Genomic DNA, 13,352 nt, shown 5'->3' with positions numbered 1-13,352 from the left:
CTGCACGTGGGATGCCAGGATGTGTTGCATAGGATGTTTGGCGTTTTAAGCCCCCAACGTTGTCTTCTAGGCAGCGCTGCATGGAAGGCACTAGGGTTAGGGTTAGGTGCCTTGAAGTAGACAGTCGCAGCACTGCCTTGAAGGCGACGGTGGGGGCTTAAAACACCATTGAGCGTTGCATAGCATACAGGTGTGTGTGTGTGTGTGTCATGAAATTTGAAAGGTTGCAGCCTAGTACAGCAGTGAGATAATGGTGCATTTCATCGTCCAATCCCCTTAGCACACCTCGTCATCCCTTCTTGTCCTCTTCCAACCTCAGATTGCAGATTAAATTTCCCCTTCTGGAGCCACACACACACACACACACACACACACACACACACACACACACACACACACACACAAGCTTTTTTTCTTGCCTCTCTTTCAGTCCTTTCCCTGACTTTAATTTCTGTCTAATTAGAGTCAGAGAAGAACAGCGGATCTACACTCCTGTCTCCTCACCCTCCCATTTATTGTGTTCCGTCCTCTGTCTGTCTTCGGAGATCTGTCCCAGTAACTTTCCTTTCATCCTCTGCCAACCTCCTGCTCCCCGACAGCCTCCACCTCTCCTCTCCTCTCCTCTCTCTCCCTCCAGCTCAAGTTGGATAACTTACAGATGTGCTAACGGCCGCTGACGTACTGCACACACACACGCAGCAGATGCCAACAGTTATGTTGGATGACAGCTACGAGAGCTGTGCTGGCTGTAATAAAGCAGTTGGCGGATTCTAAATAATAAAAAAGGATATCAGTGTACACTCCTGCACCCGTTTTGGGCTGCTGCCTTCTGGATGTTGATTTTGGGTCCAGCCCGTGCTCAAAAGACATATTCAGTTCATGTAAAAAAAAGCTGTACCAAGCATCACATTTCCTTTATAGACATTATGTACAGTTTGCCTAAACCAAATCTGTAGAAATCAAGACAAACAACTGGGTACATTTTGTTCTTTGTTGGTGTACTTGTTCCCACAGATAACATGCCCAAGAATATATCACATCGAAGCATTTTTAGCTCCAGCTACAAGCCTTCAAAAAGATCAACTGCCACGCAATGAAAGAGAAAGGTCTTCTTTCGAAACTCTGCATTGTGAATCGGGCTGGGCATCGCTCAAAACTATACTATAACAGATACTGGGACTTCTATACCAGTTCCTAAACCTCGACCGATTAGTTGACTAATCGGTCGTTTTGGTCTTAGTCAACTTAGATTTCTTTAGTCCATTAGTCATGTTTTATGTTTTTTTTCATGCTGAATGACTTATTTCCAAGAAACGTACGAGCACATCTCTGTTAAACATAAGAATTAAAGTGGTGCTTTTAGCATGACTCTTTGCGGAGAAATTCAGATTTACAGATCTGTCGATTAAATCAACTGTTAGGCAACTAAGAATTTCTTCAATCGAGCACAGCCCTTCTCAAAATTCAACAAACATGCGTGAGCCCCGTCTCTGTGTGTAACGTAGAGTCGAATATTCGATGCTTCGATCGATGGAGCCTGATTCGACTGACAGTCTCCCAGTCTCGTCCAGAATCTTTGGTCTGAACTGGACTTTACGGTGCTGCGGAGATTCGTGTAAACTTGCAGCTCCCCTTCTGCGACGTTGTGAGACCTGCCGGTTTACACCCACGAGACGGCATCATCTCAAATCACACAAAAGACTCTTTGTACTTTCGTTTTAACTTCCAACTTCGGGGTCTAAATACGAATGTGGATAACGTTGTAGCGAGATGCTTAATACAGTTGCATTTCTAGTGATGAATCAACGAAAACGTTTTATTTCTCTTTTTACTGGGTAAATAAATCCAACCGCCCCATGACAGATTTAAGTTTCACTTACCGCGATTGGTGACTGACTGTCACTCCCATGCCCCACCCACATCACTCGACGATCAAAACCTGACAATTCTGATTCAACCTACGAAAACTCTACAATACAATGCATGACGCAGGTTAAAGTGCGCGACTTTAACGCTGTACCCTATGCTACCCACCTGCAATGCTCCCCTCTTACATAACACACCCCACAACATGACGCTGCCCAAAGATCTGTAGCGAGGTGTGAAGCTAGAACAAAGCCCGGAGCTCGAGGAGGCCGACAGCGTTCTGCAGGGACGGGAGCACAAAGCCAGCGACGTGGCTCTGAATAGAGACAAAAGAGGTGAAATCAGTGTGACTAATCAAGAGGGGAGAAATCATTGGTTTGAAACAATCCCAACTGGAGGAATCCTGTCTGAGCGGAGCATTTTTGGATTCAATATGCTTCCCTCCACATGAGAACGGAGGCTAGAGGCTTGGTTTCACCTCAAATGAACTCACACGAACAGAAAACGTAGCAGAGCAGCTCAGCCTGCCTGGTCAGTACCGGGGCTGCACATGACACCGAGGCATCTTTTCATAGTGTAGAAGATGGAAGAGAAAAAACATACTGATAATGGAGCGATCTGCCAAAAAAAAAAAAAAACGAAAAACCTCCCTCAGTCCATCTACTGCTGCATACCGAACAGACGCCCTGCCACTCACCTGCAGCGCTTGGCCGGCAACAACAGCTGTGTGCTAGGCTAACATCTGGGCTGGAGAACACGCAACCAACAGCCCATAACTCTGATAACAGAGCATCCTAGATCACCATCCCAATAAATATTTATGATAGAGCTGCAAAGACTAATTGATGAGTTATCAACTGTTAAATTAATTGCCAACTATTTTGATTAATCGATTAATCGGTTGGAGTCATTTGTTATGACAGAAACGTAAAAATTCTCTGATTCCAGCTTGTTAAATGTGAATATTGTTCTAGTTTCTTCTCTCCTCTGTGACAGTAAACTGAATATCTTTGAGTTGTGGACAAAACAAGACGTTTGAGGACATCATCTTGGGCTTTCTCGGAAACACTGATCCACATTTTTCACAATTTTCTGACATTTTAGAGACCAAACAAAATCCATTAATCGCGAAAATAATCAACCGATAAATCGACGATGAAAATAACGGTTGTTGCAGACCAAATTAATGAAAAACTGGCTGTGGTCATCGTGCAAACTATATAATATACAAGTTCTGTCTCAGTACGGTTGAGAAAACAGCTGGAAAACTACTATTCAGGACTGTAATTCTCGGTTTTATGTACACATTGGAATGAAAGGGCTCTACAGGAGGAAGAAACCTGAGCAGACTGTACTTGTGTGACTGCTGGGTAGTATTACTCATAATCCCCACACATTGGACAAAAATCCCTCTCTTGAGAACAAATAGTTTTTGGCACTGCCATAGTCTTGTGGAGGTTGGACTTGAAAATATGACAATGTTTACGGAGGGATGTGTTGCTCCAGTCACTTGAGGGTGACGGTGACAGTTAGCCAATACAAATAATCTCCAAAAAAAGGACTGATGCTGGTTTATAACGCGTCTGAGACATGTGAATTGACAGCTTCTGTAAAAGCATCACAACATAAAAATAAAGTGATTTGGTTTCTTTGTACAGTTGAACGTCCAAACAGGAACACGGAAACAATAACGCTCAAAAAACAAGCTGAATATCACCGCCACCAAGATTATTATGTTTTCCAACAACAGAAAATAGTGAAATATGCCTATCGCAACTTTCTGGAGCCCAACATGACATCTTGCCATTTTTTGTTTTGACCAACCAGCTGTTGAAAACCCCAAAATAGGCTATTAAAGCTGTAGTGCGTAGTTTCTGTCGCTGTAGTTTCACTTTAATATCAATACCGGCCACACCCGATTAGATCTGTAACAATTCAAAATGTTGTCGTACAATTAATCGTCTCAGAAATAATTGTGATTAACAGTATAATTGTCTCTTTGGGTCAAATTTAAAAATATATTTATGTATAAGTTGTGTTGGTTCTGAATGAATCCCAGGATTTTTCTTATGGTTATATATCACGGTCATGTGACCCAGATGATGTAATAACACAAATACAGTCTATGAAGTAAACTACGCCTCTTTATTATCATAAAACATTTCTAACTGGATTTCTAACATGTTTGTTGCTATGAACGTGTTTAGGGTCAAGTTCCAACAACTAACAAGTGAAATAATAATAAAAAGATATAATCCGACCAATAATCACATATACAATTACGATTTGGCATATCTAAAACGCAATCGACAATTACCAGTCATACGTCTTAGGACCTTAGCTGATGTTAGTAATCAATTGCAGTTAAACAAAGAAACCGCGATTATTTACAAAAAAAACTTGACAATTAGACAATTATGTAATATTTGTCATTGGCCTACACCGGATACTATCTGGCCACGGAAAGCCTCGAGATCCTCCATGAGGAGCTGGAGGACGCGATGGGTGGACGGACTCAGACGCACAAACACATACAGTATAAAGGAAGCACAAAGAATCGATCAATTGATCAGCTGATCTCTCTCTCGCTCTCCAATAATCCACTCCCACCATCGAACCCAACCTGGAACCAGCTTCGCCTCTCCCGGACTCTCTCGAGCTTTCATTCAACAAACAGAGCCTGCAGCACTGTTGGGATTACAACGCTTGGCTGAATACACTCCTGAACACACACACACACACACACACACACACACACACACACACACACACACACACACACACACACACACACACACACACACACACACACACACACACACACACACACACACACACACACACACACACACACACACACACACACACACACACACACATGGCGCTTGTTCAGCAACCACAACAACCTGAGGAAACAGTTTACACACACATTGTCAGTGGGTATTGAGCGTTACTTAACACTTCAATCCACACCCACCCTCTTCATTATTTGCATTTTCTGATGGGACATTGCGTGTCATTACAGAGCCAGATACAGTGCCAGCCTCATCAGTACAGTATGGCTGCTGACTAACACACACACACACACAGTCGTGAGACACTGCCCCCACACACGCATTCACCAGTGTGAGTCATCCAAAAAATTACATTCAGCAGCTCTCGTTTCAGCGGCACAGCAGTGAGGTTACGCCTTTGGTCCTCTACAGTTCTCGTGTTCTGGCAGCTGATCGTCGAACAAACAGCAGAGACACAGAGCTACTGAAAAGACTAAAATCACTGTTTATCCAGCGCAGGGTCATCGTGCTCACTTCGCATAGTTACTGCCACCTGGGAGTAATTGCTCTTCTCCTGCCCGGTAATGGTAGCTGCTGGGGAGAGTTATTCAAATATCAAATCTCTGTTGATAAACCCGCCTCGTATTTATGCTTTTGGCTACACAAAACTCTCTTCAATCGCAGCACAGAGGACGATGACTCAATGCAGTTTAGCAGAAGTCATCCCTGGGAGAAGAAAATACAACTTATAATTCCTGACAGGATTTAGGTATCCAAAATGTACATCCAATATCAGCCAATCGCCATGATTGCCCATATATGTAGGTCTATTTCGTTGCAGATTAAAACCATTTTCTAGCAACTCACATATGGACTGAGCAACGTTGGCACTCAAGAGTACTTTCTGCTCAACGGGTCAAAAGGTGTAGAGCTGCAAAGATTATTCGATTAGTTGTCAACTATTTGATAATGGAGTAATTTCCAGCTTGTTAAATGTGAATATTGTTCTAGTGTCTTCTCTCCTCTCTGACAGTAAACTGAATATCTTTGAGTTGGGGACAAAACGAGACATTTGAGGACATCATCTTGGGCTTTTTGGGAAACACCGATCCACATTTCTCACAATTTTCTGACATATCAGAGACCAAACAAACTGATCCATTAATCGAACAAATTTAGCGACATAATATTCGACAATGAAAAGAATCGTTAGCTGCGGCCCTAGTTGTGATATTAGGCTGGGTAATAGATCTTCCTGATCCCCCATCTTTGTGCTGCATGATTTAAATCTTTGACATTTGCCGCCTCTACCTTCTCTCCTCAGTGAGCCAACGGACTACCTGATGGAAGCCTCTTCATCTGCCATGCATTTAATGTATTAATAAAGACCGCGCACACACGCACACACGCACACACGCACACGGATTGCCACACCAGCGAGCATCAGTCTCTACCAATCAGCGGCCAGCAGAGGGTCAAGCTGGCAGCAGCACTCTGTTTCCCTTCGCTCCTGCTGACTCCGTAATGATGCAGCCTGCTGATGGCAGGAAGGAGCCCCACTGCTGCATTTCGGCATGATGGCATTTTCATACCTCCCCCCTCCAACAGCTGTTCTCCTCCCAAGACACTGCAACCACGGCTGGAACTACCGATTCTTTTCATTGTAGATTAATGTGTCGGTCATTTTCTGGAAGAATGGAGTAGTAGTTTTGTCTATAAAATGTCAGAAAATGGCGAAACATGTGGATCAGGGTTTCCCAAAAAGCCCAAAATGACATCCTCAAATGTCTCGTTTTGTCCACAACTCAAAAAGATATTTATTTGTTCTTATAGAGTAGAGCTGGGCAATATATCGATAATATATCAATATCGATAAATGAAGCTAAATTTTGATTTATATTTTGGATATTGTAACATCAATGTGACAGAAGTGTTGCGTTTTCCTGGTTTTAAAAGGCTATACTGTAAAGTGATGTCATTTTCTGTACTTATGGCACCGGTCTGTTTTGCCTTTAGTCACTTAGTCATCGTATCCACATTACTGATGAATATTTATCACGAATCTCATTGTGAAAATATTTTGAGGAAGCACCAATAGTCAGCCTTGACATCCATGTATTTGGTCAAAAATATTGGGATATTTGATTTTCACCATAATCGCCCACCTCTATTATAGAGTAGTACTAAAAAAAAAATCATCATCATTTGACAAGCTGCAAATCCTCAACATTTGTCAGGTTTGTCATTTTTGATTGATAAATGACAATCAACTAATCACTTCAGCACTACTTTTCTTACAGAAACTGCTTCATGATACACCGTAGTCCCAGCCCCTCCCGCCCCCCATTCAGTTTAGGTTCTGTCCACCTTCCTCCACTCCCTCCTCCTCCTCCTCCTCCTCCTCCTCATCCTCCTCATCCTCCTGGTCACCTTTCCGGCTATTAGCGAGCCAAAGAAACCTCCTACAGGCCACAACATCAGGCGCCTACCCCTTGATCACCATTGATCCCTAATTAGAGCCTCTTCAGGGACCGAGCGTGCATGTTGTGTGTGTGTGTGTGTGTGTGTGTGTGTGTGTGTGTGTGTGTGTGTGTTTCCATGTATCTTAAAGTCAACCCCAATCTGAAATGACTCCAATCATTGTCGTGGTAGCCTCTCAAGACTCATTTTCAACATCCTGCCTCTTGTTGGGTCATATCGCGATATTACGATATCCAAACTGTAGAGTAACACCTCTCAGCCCCTCAGCCCCTCCTCCCACTCCTCCTCCTCCTCCTCCTCCTCCTGCCTCTGCTGAAGAAAAGCTTTGTTGTAGAAATAACAATGGAGGACCTGAGAGTTTGTCACCTTTTGCCTCTCACGTTTCAACAAGTGCAGGGAGGTAAGTTTAGTCGGTGTCGAGAGTTTAGAATACCTCCGACTTTGGAGCAATTCAGTGTTTTCTTGTCTCCTTCCTCTGACGTGAGTCATCTAGCTGCATTGGTATTGAACTACTGAACCTGCATGGTATCACAGCTTGTGATTCCAATTTGAGGCAGGGGTGGGGCTATAAGGGGGGTGCACGGGGTGGCACCTGCTCCACCTCAATATCCAATGGGCTACATTGCTGTCGATCTTACAATTGGGATTACCGTTGGATCGGAGTATTATCACTTGGCTGCCTGTTCTGACAATCTTCCCAGCCCTTGTCACATGACCAATTCATGTTTCCATAGTCTCGCATTGACAGACCTTCCTCCACAGCGCTGGGGAGGAAGGTCCGGCTAGTACAGACCTCTATGAGTCAATGATGTGCTCTCCCTCACACAGGTAACATCTAAACCAGCTGTTTGCAGGAGAGGGGGAGGGGGTGACAGCTTCTCCTCTGCAATGTGGGAGAAACTTGAACTGAACTGCCCAGAGGCAAGCTGTCAGCTTGGTCGCAGTGAGATAGATCCACGGGACAGACTTTTGCACCATTAGGGCTGCAGCTAACAATTAAAATGTTCTAAACTAGAACAATATTCACATTTAACAAGCGGCAATCAGAGAATCTTTGACTCAAACCGATTAACTGATTATGAAAATAGGTGGTGATTAACTCAATAGTTGACAAGTAATCAATTAATCTTTGCAGCTCTGTGCACCATTATTGCAAAAACAGCATCGGAGTAAGCAGAGATAAGAGGGGAGGTTGGGTGCTTTAAAGTAATCAATGAATCCATTCACTGCCAGTGATCAGACTGCTGTTCAGTTCACGGGTTAGGTTACTGGTCTTGCTGCTGTAGGCGGTTATTTGACTTGAGAAAGTGATTGGACGACCTCGCTTTGGGCTCTAATAACTTGTGACAAGCGTTATGAACATGTTAACAGGCTATATAGTGAATCAGTTCACCTTTAAAGGACAACAACCAGCTGCTGGTGTAGACTAACATCAGTCTCTGGGAGCTAGATTTACGACCAAGTGGTCTCAGATGGGATCCAGCATTTTCGAGAAAAAAAAATAAAAATAACTCCTGGTGACTGGAAATGATTTCTTTCTAAATCTAGTTCCTAACAGAACAGGCAGCTCTGACAAGACATGGGCTAAGAAGTCAACTTGGTCAAAGTTCTCCTTTGTCGGTCCTTTGACCAGCCGTAGCCTACAGCCTACCGGTGCAGCAGGTGTCCCTCCGCGGCAGGAGGACGTGTGCTCATCGGCAGGGGAAACAAACTACCAAACATGCCTTCTCACCTTGTAGACATTCTCGGTTATACGGTGCACCTCGTCGGTCCGGGACATCCTTGCTGGAGCGTCAGTCAGAACCACAAACTATGAATTCCCTTTTTTTTTATTATGTGAGGCTGAGATGATTTTTTTTTTCCCGGGAGAAATAGCGAAAGGTGTTGGCGGGGAATCGCGTCTCTGGTCCGCCGGAGACAGAGAGAGAGACAGGCTCCTCCGTCCGCGGGATGCCTGCTTTTATAGGAAAGTCCTCCGCTGCGCCCACACCGGCTCCCCCACGCAGCCAGTTAGAGTCCGGGGCTGTCGGCTGGAGCGCAGAGGCGGACTCACTTCAAGAGGGGCGGTGCTGCCTTCACGGGAGGTGGGAAATATTAAGCTTATGAACTCCTCTAGTCCTGGTGAAAACATAGGACAAGTTCTGTTAGATATTTTAATGTTTCCTACATCAAGGCAAGTATTTCTTTTATAAGTAAGTAAAGTTAGGGACCAAATATGTGTATCTTTGATTCCGACCATTCTTAGGTAAAGAAAGAAAAGTATAAGTATATTGTGTAGGCCTACTATATAGTGTTTTGTACAATTTCTTTTATTAAAATAAAACATTGTATCGAAATATGTAAGTGTAAAAATATATTTTATTAAATATAAATGTAAATAGCTATGATATATATAGCCTAAAAGCCTTAATAATCTATATTTAGTGTTTCCTGAAGAAGTCAGCATCTATCTATATTTTTGTAGGACAGACCATTTTTGGCATCTTCACCTAATTGTGCGCAGGGCAAGAAATGTGCCAAAAAGTCAAAGGCTTGAAGTCAGGTTGACGGGACTTTCTCCTTAAAGATTTTAATGATCCTAGCGTTCATCACTAATTTTGTCCTAGTCATTTCATCTACACATCAATTATGTTTTCTCCTCTTGCCACTCTTCTTTCTGCTTCTCGTATTAGCATTACTTATCTATCATAAGTAGCCTAACTCCAACCCAAAAGCAGCAGAAAGTGTCACACTTGGACTTTACGGTGAGTCCGTGAATGCAGCACAAAATGTTTTTTTTTTTAAAGAGCCACGCCTCCTCCGCTCTGTCACACGCTGCCCACGCGCCGCCTCTGCTACGACCATTCAGAACAGAAGACCTGACCCAGCACCTCCAGACACGTTAAGCCTCTTCAATACTGTATGATCATATCTATCCAAAAATCAAATCGCTCTGATATGTTCAAGATATTCCTATAGGCACCTTCCATCAAATAGGCACGTGCCGTTCCTGTGGCTGGATTTTAGTAGCCTACCTATTGTTTTTAATAAATAATAGGCTACATCTGAGATACTGTCAAGCCGGAAGGACTGTTTGTATTGAACATGCATTATTTAATATGCCTATGATAAGAGACTGTCTGTTTGTTTACCCTGCTCTATATTAGTGTTTGGCTGTGTGAGTGGGCTCAGGTTGGGATGAGTTTTCTTAGACTTTAAAGCCTTGTATGGTGGGTTGGGGAATCGCACACATCACGACAAGGGCGTAACTTTGGGCCAACATTAGGGGGGGGGGGGGGTTTAGATCTCCACCTATCTAGTGAAAAGATTTTTAGATTAGATTCAACTTTATTGTCATTTAGCAGAGTACAGGTACAGAGCCAATGAAATGCAGTTGACAACAGTGCAGCTTGAGTACAGTATTATGTGCAGTTATGTAGAAGAAAGAGCTTAATTATGTACAACAGTGTAGATAAATACAGGTTTTCCAGATGACATGTCTACAGTGACAGATAAGGAGTATAGAAGGTTATGTACAGACAGTAAAAATAGACATTCTATATTTTTGGATTTGACAGACAACATAATCCAAAGGATAGCATGTTAAAGTGTGAACACTTACTTCCAACATGGTCCTTGGTGTTAGAACATTGAACACATAACAAAGACCTTATTGCAGGACAAAGACAATAACATTTAACACAAATCATCCATGGTTCAAAAGCATTCTAAAATCAGAGAATCATAGATCACATAAAATAATCAGTCTACTCTAAAAAGATTGGCTACTTATTCCATAAAAAAGCCTCAACCTGATGTCTGAAAGAAATCACAATGTATGATTTTTGAACTATTTATTTGTATGATACAGCTGCAAATAAGTATTTGAATACCTGAGAAAATCAATGTTAATATTTGGTACAGTAGCCTTTGTTTGCAAGTACAGAGGTCAAAGGTTTCCTGTAGTTTTTCACCAGGTTTGCACACACTGCAGGAGGGATTTTGGCCCACTCCTCCACACAGATCTTCTCTAGATCAGTCAGGTTTCTGGGCTGTCACTGAGAAACACGGAGTTTGAGCTCCCTCCAAAGATTCTCTATTGGGTTTAGGTCTGGAGACTGGCTAGGCCACGCCAGAACCTTGATATGCTTCTTACAGAGCCACTCCTTGGTTATCCTGGCTGTGTGCTTCGGCTCATTGTCATGTTGGAAGACCCAGCCTCGACCCATCTTCAATGCTCTAACTGAGGGAAGGAGGTTGTTCCCCAAAATCTCACAATACATAGCCCCGGTCATCCTCTCCTTAATACAGTGCAGTAGCCCTGTCCCATGTGCAGAAAAACACCCCCAAAGCACGATGCTACCACCCCCATGCTTCACAGTAGGGATGGTGTTCTTGGGATGGTACTCATCATTCTTCTTCCTCCAAACACGGTTAGTGGAATTATGACCAAAAAGTTCTATTTTGGTCTCATCTGACCACATGACTTTCTCCCATGACTCCTCTGGATCATCCAAATGGTCATTGGCAAACTTAAGACGGGCCTGGACATGTGCTGGTTTAAGCAGGGGACCCTTCCGTGCCATGCATGATTTCAAACCATGACGTCTTCGTGTATTACCAACAGTAACCTTGGAAACGGGGGTCCCAGCTCTTTTCAGGTCATTGACCAGCTCCTCCCGTGTAGTTCTGGGCTGATTTCTCACCTTTCTTAGGATCATTGAGACCCCACGAGGTGAGATCTTGCATGGAGCCCCAGTCCGAGGGAGATTGACAGTCATGTTTAGCTTCTTCCATTTTCTAACGATTGCTCCAACAGTGGACCTTTTTTCACCAAGCTGCTTGGCAATTTCCCCGTAGCCCTTTCCAGCCTTGTGGAGGTGTACAATTTTGTCTCTAGTGTCTTTGGAGAGCTCTTTGGTCTCGGCCATGTTAGTAGTTGGATTCTTACTGATCGTATGGGGTGGACAGGTGTCTTTATGCAGCTAACTACCTCAAACAGGTGCATCTAATTTAGGATAATAAATGGAGTGGAGGTGGACATTTTAAAGGCAGACTAACAGGTCTTTGAGGGTCAGAATTCTAGCTGATAGACAGGTGTTCAAATACTTATTTGCAGCTGTATCTTACAAATAAATAGTTAAAAAAATCATATATTGTGATTTCTGGATTTTTTTTTTTAGATTATATCTCTCACAGTGGACATGCACCTACGATGACAATTTCAGACCCCTCCATGATTTCCAAGTGGGAGAACTTGCAAAATAGCAGGGTGTTCAAATACTTATTTTTCTCACTGTAGTTATGCTGGAGCTCTCTAGAGCAAGGATTAGGGCTGCTCGATTATGGAAAAAAATATAATCATGATTATTTCGGTCAATATTGAAATCACGATAATTTAACACGATTACTCGTTAACTTCTGGCAAGATAAAGAAAAACAGTGGAAAAAGTTAACTAAATCAACAGTAAAAAAACAACACATAACTGTGAAATTTGCCTTAATACTTTTCCTATTGAAACTTTATTTTTTCATTCAGAACACAAGAAAAAATAAGAGTTTACTTGCAAAACGTAATGAGCTAAATAATTGTTTTTCTCGATTATTCTGTTTTTGTGATCATTGGGAGCCAAAATCAAAATCACGATTATATTTCGATTAATTGCACAGCCCTAGCAAGGATTAAGAAAGCCAAGTCATCGACTATAGAGCTGTGGAAAGGTGCAGCAGCACAGGTATCGGTCCTAATGACCTCAGCATCACAAGAAGTAGAGGGGTGGGGGGGGGGGGGGACTAGGCAAGGTGGGATTTCTGTTTTTGCTTATTTGTGTATTTTTTGTTGTTGTTCTTGTTCAATTGTGTTTATCTGTTCTGTATGTTCAAAAATATAAAAATAATAAAAAAAAAACATTACACGTGTTTCGGGATGTTTTTATTTTTTTAGGAATCATGCGAACCTAACAACAGATATTTGCTTGCCAAAGCATTTAACAGCACGTTTAAATTACGCTTCTGCATCATGATCTGAATGATCTTGGAATGAGAATTTATATTTCATAAAAAGCAGAAGATAAAAAGGAAGACCAGTGTGAAAGGACAGTCACTCTTTCTCTATTCGGCAAATAATAAAGTGGAACCTCAGCGAACTAGCCAACCAGACTGATTTGGTTTGGACTGTCCCAGCCGATTAAAGCAGACCCCGAGGAGACCAGACGGTTAGTGGAAATCAACCAGGCTGGCATGTTCGATCTT

At 42.7% G+C, this 13,352-nt stretch overlaps 1 protein-coding gene across 3 annotated transcripts in view; it reads right to left on the bottom strand.

Moving 5' to 3' along the window:
- Nucleotides 1-13,352, bottom strand: part of baiap2b (BAR/IMD domain containing adaptor protein 2b) — a 97,939-nt gene that overhangs the window by 82,897 nt on the left and 1,690 nt on the right. For 2 of the 3 annotated variants that reach the window (XM_028567578.1, XM_028567575.1), the window contains exon 2: nucleotides 8,854-9,239. The exons of the other annotated variant lie outside the window; for it this stretch is intronic. In XM_028567578.1, the coding sequence (XP_028423379.1) occupies nucleotides 8,854-8,901 (48 nt within the window). In that variant the 5' untranslated portion in view covers nucleotides 8,902-9,239. The remainder of the gene's footprint in view (nucleotides 1-8,853; nucleotides 9,240-13,352) is intronic. 3 annotated transcript variants of the gene reach the window in all.

Source organism: Perca flavescens, chromosome 21, assembly GCF_004354835.1.
Source record: "Perca flavescens isolate YP-PL-M2 chromosome 21, PFLA_1.0, whole genome shotgun sequence".
NCBI lineage: Eukaryota > Metazoa > Chordata > Actinopteri > Perciformes > Percidae > Perca > Perca flavescens.
The sequence above is the reverse complement of the archived record's forward strand: the minus strand, read 5'-3'. Positions and strand labels throughout refer to the sequence as shown.